We start from the raw sequence: 16925 nt of genomic DNA, 5'->3' as shown, positions 1-16925 counted from the left end.
AAGGACAGGAGTTGGGCAGCTCTTCTCCTATGTTTCGTGATTTATATCTTGCTTTTCTCTCATTGCAGCCTCTGAAGGTCATGTCACTTGGGTTGCTTTCGAAACTGATTAAATTGTATTTCCCACAAATATATTTTTAGCTAGTTTGTTGAAGTGGCTCAAGTGTTGTCTTTGAGTCTGCATCTCACTCATTCTTATCAGAACAGCTGCCTGTATGTTAGCTTTGTAAATAGTTAAACTGAGTGTGTACACAGCGAAAGGGAGGTGTGCCTGTAGTGCTAACTGGCATATCAGTGCTGGCTGTAATCTGGTGAGTACAGTTATTGATAGCAGTGGAGATACGGCAACAACAGCTCAGTAATTCAACCTAGAGTCTGTTTTTGGACCCAGTATGCACTGTATTTCACATTTGTTCAAAAAACAATTTAGGTGTCTGGATTTTAAACTTCAACAGATGTATTATGGCAGAGACTACTTTGATTTTACTGCATTTTCAGTAAATAAGTGTAGTGCTGCTCATATGCGGTAATGGCCAAGGGAGCTAAGCTGCATTCTGCTGTTAAAACCCTCTTTGTTTCCAATCCTTATATAAATACCCCTTGATGCAAACCTCATAATTGCTTCCCTTTCCAGTGTGTGCTCAATAGTCTTATAATCTGTGTCTATTCTTTTCTTCCTGGTTGATTACTCCGCAGTTTCTTTCTTTCTGTATGTCTTCTTACTTGTTTGGGCAAAACTAACCATGTCCTTAAAATTTATTTTAGGGAAAAAAATGATAAAAATGTAAAACAATAAAACCAGCTTTGTCAAAACACTTCTTACTTTAAAGATGAAACTTGAGCAGTTAAAGTAACTGCAAATTTGCTAAACAAGTTGCCAAACTAGCTGTCTCTGCCTAGGCTTACTGGGTAATTATATCTAACATTTAAGAGAAAAGAACTTTTCTGTAATATGCATGCCTTCAATTAGAAAGAGGCTTCAGTGTTTTAGGGGAGGGAGAGGAAGAATTTGTATTTATTTCTTATATGCAGTTTTTTAAACAAAACTTTGTATATTTTACACTTTTTCCAAAAGTCTGTATTCCTGTGTTACACAGTGAGGTTTTCAAAACCATTGTTAAAATCACTAGGTATGTTAAAGAAATTTTTAAATTTTTTTTTTTTTACTGGATTATTGAAACAGCAAATACACTTTGAATTGGTACACCTGTAAAGAGCAGTTTAGCCTGTTCTTGCGATTAATTACTAAACATAACGCTTACAGCAGGCAACAATGTGCAATTATTTAAGTATTTTTTAAATTATAAAGAGCATGTGCCAACATATTTCCAAACCTATGCATGTGTAATATACAGTCACAGGATTTCATTGTGACCTAGTTGTGTCTTCTATTCTTTCAAATAAATATGAAACAAAATTACCTTCTTCGATAAGTCAGTTCTTTAACAGATGAATCCCATCGCTGAATAAAGTCACCATAAGTTAAATTGATGTGACGCTCTAAAGATCTCTCAAGCCTTTGATAGCATTTTTCTTCTATTTATACTCCCTGATTTTGTGGGGTAAGAAGCTCCTTCCCATCTCTTCCCTTATTTTGCTTTAACCAAGAAGCACTCAAAGCAGCTTTTCTCCCCACTCTTTCTCATGATTTGTTAAAAGAAAAATAAATGATGATCCCCCCTTTCTGCCTTCCTTTTTCTGAAAGTGTTTGTAGCATCTGGGCTGCGCTCCTCTAGAATTTCTTCTTTCTTCCACACCACTCACACAAAAAAATCTGGTGATGAAGTTTGCTGTCTTGGATTAAAATGCCACTGAAGATGATGCAGTTTGGCCTAACAGCATCAGGTCATGCCATAGGGGAGGATTCTCAGAAAGCGCTCTGGTTAAGAGGTGGAATTCAGAGAACTGAATCTCAAAAGGATGCGTGGACCGAGTTGCCAAATGTGAGGCGGATTTATTTTAAGCAATGTTTGTTCAAACCTGCCTGAGTACAAACAATGGCATATGCAATTATGAAGCTGAGCATAATTTATCTAATAATCTACACATTATGGTAGCATGTTATAAAAACAAACAAACCTACCTGGGAGTAGGTACGCAGCCACCAAAGAAATTCAGGCAAGCATTTGAATGGTTTATTTTTAATGACAAGAAGATACTAATTCTGTATTATTCTGCATTATAGCTTTTTATATACCGAATAATTTGTCTTGTTCATTTCTAAGAAAATTATACTTTTGTGATAATGCTCTGAGTGTCTGTTATGCTGCCCCGCTCTCTCTGCCAGAGCTTTGAAACCTTTCAACGAATGTTGCTAAATTTCAGATTCTGGCAGGCTTCTTGGAAGTGAGTAGCAGCATCTGAGGGGAAAAATGGCAATATGAGTTTACTATAATTTAAAACAAGACAAAACCAGAACAAAAAAAAAACCCCAAACCTAAAACAAAACCAAATCCCTAAATATTTATGAAGATATGTGTAATTTTCTACTGCAGAAAAAAACTTGAGTATGCATTCTCAGTCGTTTGGAATGATAGTTTCAACTTGTGGAAGTACTTGTTGCATTACAATTAATTTATAAAGCAGGCATACCTAGTTTATAGTGATTTCTCAAATTATATTTTTATTCATAAAATGATACTTATAACATAGTTTGAAAGCAATCATTGTAGGCCTTTCCACTGGCAAGGGGTCCAAAGGTCTAGTACAGTTAAAATGCTTGTTGGTGTTCACACGAGGGCCTGTTCACATCCAGTTGCTGACAGAACTGCTTGTCTTAAATAAAGACACTTGCTTTTCACAGAATCCTAAATATTGTTTCTATTGTAATAAAACTAAATGGAAATATTTTAATAATGATTGAAGACTATATGTTGTCTTATTGTGTGATTAAATTTATAAGTAGCCCTAGGCTGGTTTTGAGTTGAAATCCTATGCAGTGTTACCATTAAAAATAGCTGTTAATACAGTAGTTTCTTACCAAACAGATTTAATTTGTGTGTGTATTTGTTATATAAACAGAGGAGTTAAATGCTAAAAATTAAGTTTAAATGTAGAAATCAGCTGGCTGTGTGTGACTTGTGGGGTTATTGTCTTTTGCAATCTCTTTGTGCTTCTTCAAAGTGTAGTTCATTAATCATCACAGATTCTTACTTGACTAATTAATGTATTTTAGCCTTGTTTCCTAAGAAAATGAGGTGTATACAACTCCACCTGACAATCCTGTTCTGCTCTCCTCCCCTTTTCCTGTGTGTTGCACTACAAACTTTCTTAATTGCTGATCCATTCCAGCTAAAAGTTGATGGAGATGGAGGTATCAAAGTTGATTAAATTTCTATGAGTTATGAAAAATCTAGATAGAGTATATACATGCATGATAGAGAAGAGACTTAAATTAGTGCCCAGCTGAGAGAAAAGCTGCAGTGTGAGTTCAGTGATTATTCCTTGCTGGATGCCTGGCTTGGATCCAGCTATTCTGCTTGCTGAGTCTTTCTCAGCTGGTGGTTAAGGGCAGCAGAAGAGGCATTGGGGTCAAGGTATTTGGAAAGAGAAATAGGGCTATTGAAGTGCAGGGCACAGGTAAATTGTTGCTTGCTGCTTGCTTCCTCTGGAACTCTCCTTCTTTTTCCTGGTTAACTAATGGAGCTTGCTTTAAGTGAAGAGCCTCTGGATTTTAGCAAGCGTGCAATAAAATAAGACTCTTCAGTTTTATTGTTCAAAAATAATTAGAAATTTTATGGCAGCTGAGAGAACTAAACAATGTGTAATGTAGTTTCTTTTTTTTTAGAAGCATTCGGAGGCAATAGATTCTTGAAATTTTACTTAAGCTAGTTGTTAGTGAAAACTGTCTCACTGCATATGCACTTGCACATATACATGTGCTAGCTCAAAAAATGTTTGCAGGGCAGTCATTTCAGATGTGATTAAGCTGCTAGAATTTTTTCTGCATATTCTCAATGAAAATCATTAAATACTAACAAAATAGTTTTAATGAGTGTATTTTGCAGGCTTAGAAATGAAAGTTAGCTTTAACGTGGTTCTGAATGAATGTTGTATGCTGTATGTGCTTACTGTATGACTTCAGTTGAAAATTATCACCTTCAGTAATTGCGTTTGTATTACATGCAGTGTTATTTCTCCAGGTGGAAAATAGCAGCTGTTCTGTAAATGCAAACTCCTTTAGGCTATCCAGTATGTCCTTGTTGGTCTAGACACTATTCAACTGCTTTCTTAAAGCATAAAGGATACCTAGTGAGTTTGATAGAACTAATCACAGGATTAGAATTAAGAATTGTCCTCTAAATCTTTTAAATTTAGACTACTTTTGAAATAGTTACATTAAAAGCTTTTTCACTCTAGCAGGATTTAGATTTGTGTGATTCACATCTGGAATCTAGTAATTAACAGTACTGAACTCCACTAATATAACACTATATACTATTTAAAAGCAAGTCGTTAGTACTTTTTTTGGTGGTGTCATATTCTCCAGTAGTTAACACTAGCATCAGTAAGCTGTAGGATGCAAGAACTTCCCATTTTACCACTTTCAAAATACCAGTGGAGTTATCAATTTCACAGTAATTATCACAGTATACAGACTTTTGCTTCACATTGCAGCTTCTAAAAAGGAACTTGTGATATTCAGATTCGGTCTCCTTTTAAAAATTCTGTTTTGCATGGCAGACAGAGGATAAGACATGCACTTGTTTAGACTGCTTGTGCTGTTATCAGTTGGTGAGTTCATACGTATAGCCTTTTGTACTCAAGATACAGGTATCAGCAGCTTAAGCTAACATGTTACTTTCCTTGTTGGAAATAATGTTGTGTGCAGAAAATTACCTGAGACCAGGCACGTGATATTTGATCTGCTTTGGGATTCAGATTCGGTGGCTGACCAAAGATGCGCAGCAGAGGGCTGGGAGATTTGCGTGTGCTGATTAGCCAACCCCTTGGCTGGAGTAGTTGAGCCTTGCACAGGTGGGAGCCCAAAGGGAGATAGGTCAGACATACAGGTGGATGAATGGTTTTGCAGTAGATTATGACCACAGAAGACTGTGAGGAAATGGCACAAAGGAGGGAACACGGCATGAGAGGGATGCAGTAAGTAGTCTGGAAGTTGTATCTAGGAGGTAATTTGGAGTCTTCAACAACCCATTCATTTTCCAGTGGGTAATCTGCTATAGAGGACTTACTGATACATACCTAGTTTAGTTGGTAGGGGTTGTTGAGCTGAAAATGTGTTTTAAAAACGAATAGGAGATAAGGATATCTGGATATTTTCCAAAGTGATGTCTATTTTTAATATAATAGTACACTATTTCATTTCTGTCTGTTAATATTGAAGCTACATGAGGCTTTGTCCACTTTCTCCCCCCTACCCCCAAAACCAAATACTGAATTGAATTAAGTTCAAAGAATAGTAGGAATACCTGCTTGCTTTGGTGCTGGGAGGATCAGGCTAGCAGAGGTGTGAGCATTGTGGTGTGGTAAGAGGGAAGGTTGGGCTGTAAATGAAGGTTGTCTTACCCTCTTTCAGAAGTGATGTATTTCCTCTTTTAGTGAAGTGGTTTGTAGAATTACAGCCCCTGTCTGTAGACTTGATCTGACCAAGTGAAAACAAAAGACATACAGAAGCAGGTTTCTCTAAATTTGAAATTCATTTCTTAATTTAATAATTCATTTTCAGCCTTTTTCTATGCTTGTGGATTGTGGTTTTCTAGGTTTTTTTTTCCTTCTTTTTTTTTCTTTTTTTTTCATTTTTTTTAAACCAAGTAATACTTGACATGGGAAGATAAACTTCTTACCCAGGACTTACGACATCAAAATAGGCAGGTATTTTCAGACATAAGAGGTACAGCAAACTTTGCGATTAGAACATAATTCGCTCTCAGTTAATTGGCAAAATTGAAGGGACAAAATCAAATGTCCTCTTTTGCCTGGGACATGAATATTTACAGATCATGTAATAGTAGAGACTAAGCCCTTTGTAAGCTATTTTCTGTACTTTGGGGAGATGGAAAGGAACTAGAAGGAAAACAAGTATGGTAGTTTTGTTTGCAGTATAATGAATCTACTTGTCAAAAAACAGATGATTTAATTTTTGAGTTTCTGAGGATTTAAATGTTTACATTGTTTCTTCATCCAGATTCAAGATCCAGCCCATATTATGGCTGGCAGTGGGTCCAGGTCAGGACCATCCAGTGGGTTTTCCATGAAATCACAGCTTCAAATCACTGGTAAGCCTTTTGAAAGGATGTATCTTTTCTGGTTAGAAATGTAGAAGTGCTGTTCTCGCAATTAAACGGAAGTTACTACTATGTTGCATTTCAGGAAGTTTAGAGTTGTACAAAACCCAGGAGCGGGCACACGATAAAGTTGATGGTGTTATGCCATCATTACTTGGCAGAAATATAGCTATTTTATTCACAATTTTATCTAAAATGCATTTTGAAATGATACATTTTTGTGTAAAAAAAAACAAAACAAAACACTTTTTGAATGCTGTTGAGTAAATTGTACAGAACAGTCCTCTTTGAAATGTAATACGATACTGCTTTCAGTTACTAACACTTGACATAATACCAAATCTATCACTTTCTCCTAACAATCTTTTTACATCTCAAGCTAAGTGAATCTGAACTGCTGTTCATTAAATTTTACTTACTGCTTCTCCTTATTATATGTTTTTATGGCCACCATTGTAAGGGAACTTTAATAGAAGTGTTGGTGAGAGTATTACTGTAATTGAGCACCTGTAGATTGCATAGGAATGGATTTACATGACATACTTTGCTTTTTGTAGTGCCCTACCAACAGAGCAGCTGTTGAAACTTAATTACCCAGTTTTCCTCACTTTTGCTCTCTGACAGATTTTACTGGAAGCATAAAAGCTGAAGCCTGGGAATGGGAGATCTGTAGATGTATGCAGGTCTATGTTTAGAAGCATCAAGGGTAAATTTTGCACCCTCAGAATGGAAGATCTGTGGGTATATGCAGAAGTTTCACAAAGTTGGTATAGTGGGGATGAAAAGAATTGTCAAAAGTAGATGGGAAAGCTTTAGACTAGAAAGGAGTCTGGAGCTGAATAAGTTGTACTGGCTCCAGCTGTCACACTGAGGTCACAAGCTTGTTTTTTCTCAGTAGGCCATGAGACTTTAAGACAGATCTTGTCCCTACAAGTTGATATTAGAGAGAAAAATTGGAGAGGTTTGGAAGGAGGTACATCCTCCACATAGCTATGGAGAGCAGAGCCAAGGATTGAAGTGGTAATTGCTGTCTGAGGCTTGCTCCATTGAAGGCCTGTGACTCACATAAAGAAAGTGAAGTTGAAGAAATGTCTCAGTGTTTAGAGTTGAGACTATTAAGATGTTTGAACAGTTCTTAATTTCTGTAGAAGTTCAGCTGCAGTCTGCAAGTTAACTATTCCCCGTGCAAGCACGCGTTACCTTTTTGTAGACATTTCTGTGAACAGCACCCCCCACCTGCCTTACCCTCACCTCCCCATTCTGCTGTCTTCGTTAGTTCTAAATGAACTTTCTGGTTGTCTGGCTAAGTAAGAACCTTGAAAGTAGGTACAGGACTGCTGATTTGTGCTGCCTCAAAGTAGGTCTTGATGCCTTTGAGATAGCTAGTGATGTTGAGGCATGAGATGCTGTAGTATAGAAGTACTGGAGACATGAGGGGGAAGGGAAGGGGAACTATTTGTGAAAATTAGTGTTAGCTAACTGAAGTTAATTTCTGTAAGATGTCTGTAATATAGAGAGAAAGAGTTTCCCTTGGGAGCCGTTCAGAGCAGTTTATACTAAGCTACTTCTCTAAATCTCTGAAGGAGCATAGACTATAAAGGGAATCTAGGTAGATTAGCCATATGGGCTTGAATTAGTCATCTTTTTTTAAGGATGTAGTGCAGCTGAGGTGGGTGACGAAAACACAGGAGACTGAGCTGTTATTTGTTAGAACAGAGTGGAATTCATTGATCAATTGGAAATTATAATACCTTTGTCTTAAGTACTGTTTTGTGGGTTTAGTGTTACCAAGGAGTCCAAGAACACTGCTAATCTAAGAGTCAAATGTTGGGGGTAGGCTCGTGCACACACATGCTGCTTTGGCTAAATGGAGGCAACATAGCTGCGGTGTTGGGAACGACAGGAGCGTTGCAGTCAATGATGTTGAATGTTTAAAAAAAGAAAAAAAAGAAAAAAAAAAAAAACCCAAAACTGAACAAACAAAAAACCGGAACACACACCAAATTAAAGCTCTAGAGCTGCAAGTCCTGTCCAGATTTTGTTGTTTCTAGAACAGTAGGTAGTTATTGGAACTCAGAGTTTGCCTTTAGTTAACTTTTCTGTAAGTTTGCTTTGATATAGAAAACTTAATGCAAAATTCTTTTTCTTAATGATGTTCTTTTCACCAGAGGTGGTGGCAGTTTTCCATGATTTCTTCATGAGAGAGACAGATCATGTTTTGAGCTTTTTAACAAGCAAGGGTAATAAACTCAGGAATTCTCTTGGCTGGTGATAGGAGGAGGTTGGAGAGGATATTTTCTACTTTCAACACCTAAGCGCTTTTGTGCATCTTATACTGATTATTATTAATTATAGTGTCTGATGTTATAGAAGTACTGTTGCATGTTTTAGGATTTGTGTGAGCTATAGCATTGTATAAAATGATCTGGAATGCAAGAGCATTTTTGTCCATCTAATGTTTTGGGTTTTTTTTCTTGAGCATTATTGTCAGGCATCAATGACCTGATACTTGAATACTGAAGCACACAACTGAAAAATATTATTTCCAATTGCAATCTTATTGAGTAAATTATTACTTTTCTCTTTCTTGACAGTTATTTCAGCAAAACTAAAAGAAAAAAATAAATGGTTTGGACCTAGCCCTTATGTGGAAGTCTCAGTAGATGGACAGTCAAAGAAGACAGAAAAATGCAACAATACAAATAGTCCGAAGTGGAAACAGCATCTTACAGTGTATGTTTGGTTTTGTTTTCCAGTTTATTTGAGCTAAATTAATGCAATTGACAGTGGACTTAAGGGTTGCGTTTCTATTTTAAGCAAGGCATTCAATGTTGCATGATATGAAGATATTTGTGTAATTTTTGGAACAAATATACTACAGTCTGGAATATATATTTACAAACTATTGCATTATGTCCTATGGAAAGGACCCAGTGCTTATGAAGGAATGTATTCTGTATTAATGTATGTGGTATATCAAAGGAGCTTTAATTCTGTGAGTAGTAAGGAAAGTAAGGTAATTTGATATTAAAACTGACAGTCCCATGCACGTTTTTGTTGTCACGTTTAAGGTTATGGTGTTTCAGAAATACCGTGGCTGAAAAGCGTAGCTGTTCTTTGTGTACCACTTTGTTGTGTACCATGCCATAGCGCAGGTAGTTAGCTCTGTCTTGTGCACGTCTGAATTCAATCACAACTACAAAATTCCTGATTAATTTGTGCCTTCAGATTACAAAACTAACATTAGATTCAGAATGAACGCAGCTGTTGATGTTTGCTTGACCCAGTATTTGTGTTGTGAGATGATAGGAAGTATGAAGTACAGAAGAAAAATGATGTGCAGCTTCTATAAAACGTAGTTTTTCTCTTAAGAATGTGTCACATGGAACACTGGCATAAAGGTCATTTTTGTGCTTGCACATTTGCTTATGCTTAAATTCTAGATTATTATTCTTGAGGCGCCTTGAACATTCCTGCCTGATGAAAACCCTTTTTGTGCCTGTTCTTTTCTTGTAATTCAGATTATTATGACGTTTTAGTTACTATTTACCTTACTTTCCACTGCAAAGAAGTATTTTAAGAAAAAGAATATCGTATGCTTTACATGCATATCAGTGTGCAAGAGCAGAATTTTCTTTCAGCTTTTAAAGCCTGCCTTTTTTTCTTTCTTTTTTTTTTAAATTGAAATGTTTGTGGCTTGCACTGTGCAAGTCCACATAATAATACATGGGCAATTTTTGCTCTTGTTCAGTAAGTGCCAAACAGAGACACCCAATGCATATCAACTCCATTGAAGATTACACTAATGCGACATGGAACTTAATGGAGTAAGTTAATTGTTTTTTAGGAAATATTTTGACACAGCTGCTTACATTCAGATTCAGAATAAAAAGGAAAAGTGTAATGGCTCCTGTAAATGGATACGGACCACGGGTTCCTCTTCTAGGAGGCAGTCTGTTAGGTGGAGCTGCGTATTCTGAAGGGATTGTCTGACTGTGAAAGTCTGGACTTATCAACCATATACAAGTGAAATTATCCACTGAGAAAATAAAGTCATTTGTAATACCTGTTTCTCCCGGTTAAAATAATTTTAAAATATATAAATGTTAGAATGTTCCTTACAGAAAAAGAATATCAGTATTAAAAATTGCTTTGAAGTTGCTGTTAGGGATTTTTTAAAAAAACCCGGAAATATCTTCATACAATGTCAGCAACTGATACTGACATAAACTTGTTTCTGTTGTAAGGCTTCTCAAAACTCAAGGGAGCATGAGGAGCAGGTGAATATTTTACCTCTAAGAGCAACTTTATAGAAAAAAAAAGTTTTGAGTCCATTCTTAATGGTAGTATCTGCTGTTTTGTGATGCTCATCTTTCTGCTGTTGTCAGAATACTTTTAAGAAGGAAAAAGAAAAATCTAGGCTTTCAGGTTTTTCTTATCGTTGGGAGAGTTCCTTTATTCTCCAAGATTTACCTGATCACATACACTATCGCAGCTGTCATCATCTCGCTGCAAAATGTTTGGTGAGATTTAGCAGTTTTGAAATGAGCATCGTTTGATTCAGCTTGTTTTGGAGCTAGGGGGAGGAAGACTAAGTAACTGCTGTGGCAGAAAATATTTCTGTTTGCATATGTTTCTTCTCCAGTAAGGGGCTCTCCGAGTACATAACTGCTGGCGTAGATCTGGGAGGGAAGGGTCTTACCGCATAGGTAATCCTTGATAAGAGCTTTCAGGTTTAGGGAGTGACTCTGCTGATGGCTTTTCTAGGAGCCGAGATACACCTCCTCTGCCACAGGTTGACAAATTCAAACTGTCTGTGTGTTTGGCAGAGGCTACTGTATTGTGGTTTTATGACCTTACCAGTCCACAAGATTTTTCAGAGAGAACTTTGGCTCTTGTTTAGGCTTTGTAGAGGCTTACATTGCCACTGTTTGTACTGTGCCTGCTCTCTGGAAGGCACCATGCTTTGAGTGAAGTTCAGATTTTTGTGTCACTAAAACAAGTAAAAATTTAAGAAAAGCCTCATGGAAGTAAAAGGGCGGTAGGAATAAATGGTTGAATTCTTCTTTGAATTACTTGATTTGGAATAAAGAGAAACTGTTGTGATAGTTGGGTGCATAAGGGACTGTTCTGGTAGTAAACCTGGAACCAGTTCTCCAAGGACATAGTCAAATTAGCACACTGTAGAAATAATACATCCTACTCCTGGAAATGGTGAGGGAAGTTTTTGAATTGTTAAGCCATGGAAGATGTAGTGTGTTCTTCTGTTCTCAGTAAAAGCATTGTGAAGCCAGAAGTATACTAGTAAAATGTTAAATAATTTTATATATATTCATGCTTCTTTGTCATGATATGATGTAAGTGTGTGCCAGCTTATTAGGGGAACAGTCCTCTTCTAAAAATAGTTGAAATAATTTTTGGTATTTCCGAGTATTTCCCTTTTTATGGGATGTCCTAAAATTTTCTGATAACCTCTTCAGAAAGCAAATTTGCTGTCTTCCCTCTCTGTGTGACAAATTCTCACATCAAGGTGCGCAAATGCTGAACACTCGGGAAACGTGAATCTGCAAGAATCAGTCTTTTTTTCTAATCCTAGTTACACTCAGATGCTAATTGTGAGCTGGTAGTTTTTCAATAGATATTTCCCTTAAAATAGTAATAATAAAAAATGTACTCAGTCTATGTACAGTCTTGCAACAGTCTTTTACATGACATATAAACGTCACTGCATACTAGAATGTGATAATTAGAAATGGTATGATGTTACCACCATTATTTCTTTGTTTTTAAATAATTTTAAGTGACAGTTGAAGTAGATTGCTCTGTTCACCCACTTCCCCTGCCAACAAATCCCCTTACACACTGCTCAACTTTTTCTTTTCAGTATTGTCACTCCTGCAAGTAAATTAAACTTTCGAGTCTGGAGCCATCAAACTTTAAAATCTGATGTCCTTCTGGGAAGTGCTGCTCTGGATATTCATGAGACTTTGAAATCAAACAGTATGAAACGTAAGTTTGAGATTAACAATACCTTGGAATGCTGCAGAATTTGTCAGGAATTGTCTGTTAATGAGTGCTGTGTGCAACTCTGTAGATGGCCCTTAAGAATTCCTTTTGTTGCTACAGATTGCATTTATGAGCTTCCTCCTACTTTTTCAGTGTAATCTTTCTTTGTAATACATAGTCTGCTATGGTGTCATTGAAAACATGGTATTTTTCACTTTGCTAGTATGTGCAAGAGTGAAGGCCTAATTAAAGAAAAGAGTGTTTCCTTTTATATAGCTTAAAAATGAAAACTCTGATATGTTCCTGATGCTAGATCAGGAAATGTGTGAAGTTACTTTTATTCTAAATAGTGTTATAGGGATATGTTGTATTACTTCATGCATCTTAGAACTAGCTAGTCTTTAGGCAGTATGTGCATCCTATGAAGCTTGAAAGAGAAATACAGAATTCTACACACTCATTACAGAATTTATGTTGCTACAGCATATAGCTTCGTGCTGTCATACTTATGCTCTGTTCTTTAAAGAAGTGTTTGCTTCCGGACTTTCAGATGTGGGCATTGTAAATGCAGCATGTTGACAGCAGTGTAATAACCTGTTCTCCTTGCTGAATCTGGGTGAGAATTACCTTGGGTAACTACATTGTTCTGTATGACACCTGAAACCCTGCTGTAATGCACTGGATTTTGTTTCAAATCATTTAATCAAGAATGTTTATTTACAGTTCTGTTTCACTGAAAAAGTTATTTACCCTGAAAATACCTTTGGTCTGGGGATATGATGCAAAATCTTCACATTCTAAATGTGAATCTTGATGTCATTAGATAAATGTGAAATATTTTAATCAGAAGATAGAATTGATATCTGCTCTGTATGAAGAATAAGGTGAATTACATTTCCTAACTATAGGTTTTTGGGGACAGGTGTATTAAATGCTTTAGAAGTGTGGGCAGAGAAGTGAGACTCACTCTGCTGTAATGATAATCCTGTCTTTAGGCAGCAATAAGCTTATGCTCCAGTTTTCCCCGTTTTGTAGAAATAATAGCTTTTTACTGACATCTGGAAATGATTAGTTTTAGCACACAAAACAGAAAATCAGAGAGAGACAGAGCTGTAGTTCTGGGTTTTGTTTTGGTTTTTTTTTTCCTCTTGATCACTGTGGTGTATGATTGGCTTCTTGAATAAAATGCACTTTTTTGTCATGTAGTAAGATAAACTCCCATTCTTTTCTGTACTTTTTCAGTTGAGCAGGTAGTGGTGACATTGCATCTTGTTGGTGACAGAGAACCAGCAGAAGTGGTAGGAGATTTGTCTGTCTGTCTAGATGGGATGCAGGTAGATCCTGAGCTCCTAACCAATGGTGATGCCTCAAGTACAAGAAGTAAGTAACTTTCAATTCAAATGTGCCCTCTACATATATCTGGTAAACAAAGCTTTTTTTTCTGGAAGATTTAAAACACAATGTTTTAATGAACATAGTAACAGTGGTTTCTATAACTTCCTGTTTGTAGAGACCAGAACTCTTAGGCATTTTTATTTGAGGTGGGGTCATAGTCCACAGTGAAGATTTTCAGCCTTACTGTAATGAAAATAAGATCAGCATCTTTATTTTCTGGACTTTGCTAACTTACATCTAGCAATCCCAAACTTTAATGAAAGCCTCTAGCTTCCCTGAATGTTTAATAACATCATAAACAGAAAAGAATATAGAATAAGTTTGATCTCATAATAATAATAATAATAAGTATTCTGCTCACTAGGAGACATGGGTTTATATTAGTTTTTCTTAAAATATCTCATTTAAATAAATGTTTTCATAGATTTTGCTGTGTGGAGTACTGCAGAGAGGGATCTGCTATTCTATTTAGTTGGTGTCTCCAGTTTCAGATAACTAGTATGATTTTTAACTGAAAATCTTGAATACATGTAAAATGTGTAATTATACTAAAATAAAAAGTAAGGGGTTTTAATTCCATTGGTGCAGGACAGACAATGGAGCATTTTTGAGGGTATTGTACATTGCAAAATAGAACTAGATAAGATGATGTTTCTCCAGAAGGCAGCATTAGAGAGACTGTCTCCTGTAGCAACTAGCTAGGCAGTTAATTGGCAAATTTTAGGCTTCTGGGGTTTTTTTTTAAAGGACTAGAGGAAGTTGCTTTGAGATTCCATCTAAGTATCATAGGAAAATTGAATTAACACACTAGCGTTGTAACCATTTATTTCTTAAAGCTTTAGTCCATCTTTCTTTGCAGCTTGTTAAAAGGATCAATCACATGATCTGATGGTGTGGGATGTTTTTTGTAAATAAGAGCCACATGCTGGGATTGTGTGGGGCTTGTAGAGCAGGACTGAGGTGTGTTGATAGAAATACCTAGTGAAAGTAACAAATTTTCCTCTTATGCAATACTTGTTTTTCATCTGTGCTTTCTTCCGTTTCCTGAAATTCACCTGCTGAGAAAAAGGTGCTAGCAAGTAGAAAAAGGCAAGCAGGTAGTGGAATTGAGTACTATATAAAGATTTGGTCTTGACAGTAAAGACAGACGTTGACATACCAAGCCAGACGTTCAGCAGAGGGTTCCCAGATAATCAGGGGACTGGAGCACATGAGGAAAGAGTTAAAGTAGTCTAAGACATTCTTATTGTACAGGCTAAAAGTACTTACAGGCAAATACATTGTTTATTGAGTAGCTTTTTAAGTTAAAATTTCTGTTTCTGGCATTAAAATCACTTCCATGCATAGCCCACTAACAAGCACGTTATCATAAGCCTTTACAGGACTACATCCTTGTCTTTGGCTTAGATCTGTACATAATTCCCATGAGAATTGATAACTGATTTCTTTGTAATGACATTTGTTTAATTCTATGGAAATAAAGTATTTGTGCGGTCTATGTGAATGAGCAGTTCTGTGCTGCATATTCAAGTATTGCAAATGCTGGCACAAAAGGCAAATTATTTCCAAGCTGGCTGAATAAGCAGTTGCAAAACATTTGCAAATCTAGGCTGAGCTGCTATAATTCTGTTTGGAGTGCAGCCATGTTTCGTACCTGCTTGAATGCCTTTATGCTAAATAATTTACAGAGAAAGGGAAGGGTCCAGGCTAGAGAGCCCCAGAAAACAAAGTCCTTGCGGTTGCTTGCTAGCCAACCAGAGAGAAGATTTTAGAGAAGTTGTTGCCCTTCCTGCTCTGCCTGTCATCGTTGAAAAGGGAGAGAATATGAAAAGCCAGCTCCATTTGAAGAGTGGGGAACACTGCTTGATACTGCTACAAAGATAGGAGACCATGTTATTGAACTGTGTGTGTTTAGGAATATTCATACAGTCAAAGGATATCCTGTTACATCTTCCATAAGGTGAAAATATTACTCACAGTGGCAGCGGTTTAAAAAAAAGGTATACACACACACATATAGAGAGAGACATGGAAAATATATACAGTTTTGAAATAAGACAGTAGATAAGCAGCACATAGTGTATCACTTCCACATTTGAAAGAAATGTGAGCATTAAAGACTACTTCTTTTCTTGGAAATTATTCAGAATGTTGCTTATACTTTTATTGTCTTTTTCTTTCTGGTATTTAAGGTCCTACGCAGAACGATAGCTCCAAAGTAAGGAATGATACACGGTAAGACTTTTTTCCTGTTTTTTTTATACTGCCTTTTAGTGTTCACAGTTTTGAAAGAGGAATTGTATGTTTTATAAAGAAGACAATTGAAAAATTTCTGAGTATGCCCTGCAACAGTATCTGTTAAGATCTGAGCATGTCCTAAACAAAAATACTGTACCATTGTACATTCACATATTAAATTGTTTTCCATATGAGCCCCATTTTCTAGCTTCAGCTTGCTTCCCTACCTGATGGATCTTTTGGTTTTTTCCCTTCATGTTCCTCATCTTTCTCCCAATGATTAACCAAAGTAAAATATTTAAAAAAAAAAAAAAAAAAATCCCACTGGTGGGTAAATGGTGCTGGTTATTTTTACACTGCTTTGCTTTATAGCGTGGAGGTATTAGAAATGTATTTAGCTTTGTTAAGAAGATACCAAAAGCTCTCTAGCAGTTGCAGTGTTTTAAGGTCGATATCGGATTATGTACCTTGCTGCTTGGTAGGATAAAAGTGTGACCGTATTTGATGGTGGATTAACCTGCAATGAGCACCGTGCCACTTTAATTAGTTCCTAGTCCTACAAGTATTTTAAAGATCTGTACAATGCACAACACTCTTGGATGACATCTAGAGTAGCTAATAAGTTAAATTTCACTGTTGTTTTCAATAGATCATAACTCTCTTAGCTATGTTGTCTAAAGTCTTCCCATGAAAGTTTATTTTTGTTCTGTTTCCTGTTCATGCTCAGAAGAATGTTTCCATGCTTGGGTATTCAGAATGCCTGAGTGTGTAATAGTATAATAATAATAGTAATAATAGCTTGATTTGGTTTTAGACCAACCAGTGGGGTTTTTGGTGTTCATTGAAGGTCCATTTTGAGGATCATGTAAACGATCTGGAATATGTCTAGCAGTGGTTATTGTTACATGTATAATAATGTTTTGATATGCATTTTTATATCTTAAGCCAACTACTCAAATACACTAAAGATAAAAGATTACACTTTTGACTTTAATGTTCAAACAACAGAAGTATGCTTTCTGGGACTGAGGAAAACCTAAGC

At 36.3% G+C, this 16925-nt stretch overlaps 1 protein-coding gene across 3 annotated transcripts in view; it reads left to right on the top strand.

The window, feature by feature from the left end:
• Window positions 1–6149: 6149 nt before the first annotated feature.
• ITCH (itchy E3 ubiquitin protein ligase) overlaps window positions 6150–16925 on the top strand; it is a 34188-nt gene continuing 23412 nt past the window's right edge. For 2 of the 3 annotated variants that reach the window (XM_009572649.1, XM_009572648.1), the window contains exons 1-5: window positions 6150–6235; window positions 8839–8977; window positions 12129–12253; window positions 13493–13630; window positions 15838–15880. In XM_009572649.1, coding sequence (XP_009570944.1) covers window positions 6166–6235; window positions 8839–8977; window positions 12129–12253; window positions 13493–13630; window positions 15838–15880 — 515 coding nt within the window. In that variant the 5' untranslated portion in view covers window positions 6150–6165. Of the gene's footprint in view, window positions 6236–8838; window positions 8978–12128; window positions 12254–13492; window positions 13631–13698; window positions 13713–15837; window positions 15881–16925 lie in introns of all 3 variants that reach the window. The other variant, XM_009572647.1, reaches the window with a different exon arrangement.

The sequence above is a fragment of the Fulmarus glacialis genome, unplaced genomic scaffold, assembly GCF_000690835.1.
Source record: "Fulmarus glacialis isolate BGI_N327 unplaced genomic scaffold, ASM69083v1 scaffold29802, whole genome shotgun sequence".
NCBI lineage: Eukaryota > Metazoa > Chordata > Aves > Procellariiformes > Procellariidae > Fulmarus > Fulmarus glacialis.
This window is presented reverse-complemented; position numbering and strand designations above follow the sequence as displayed.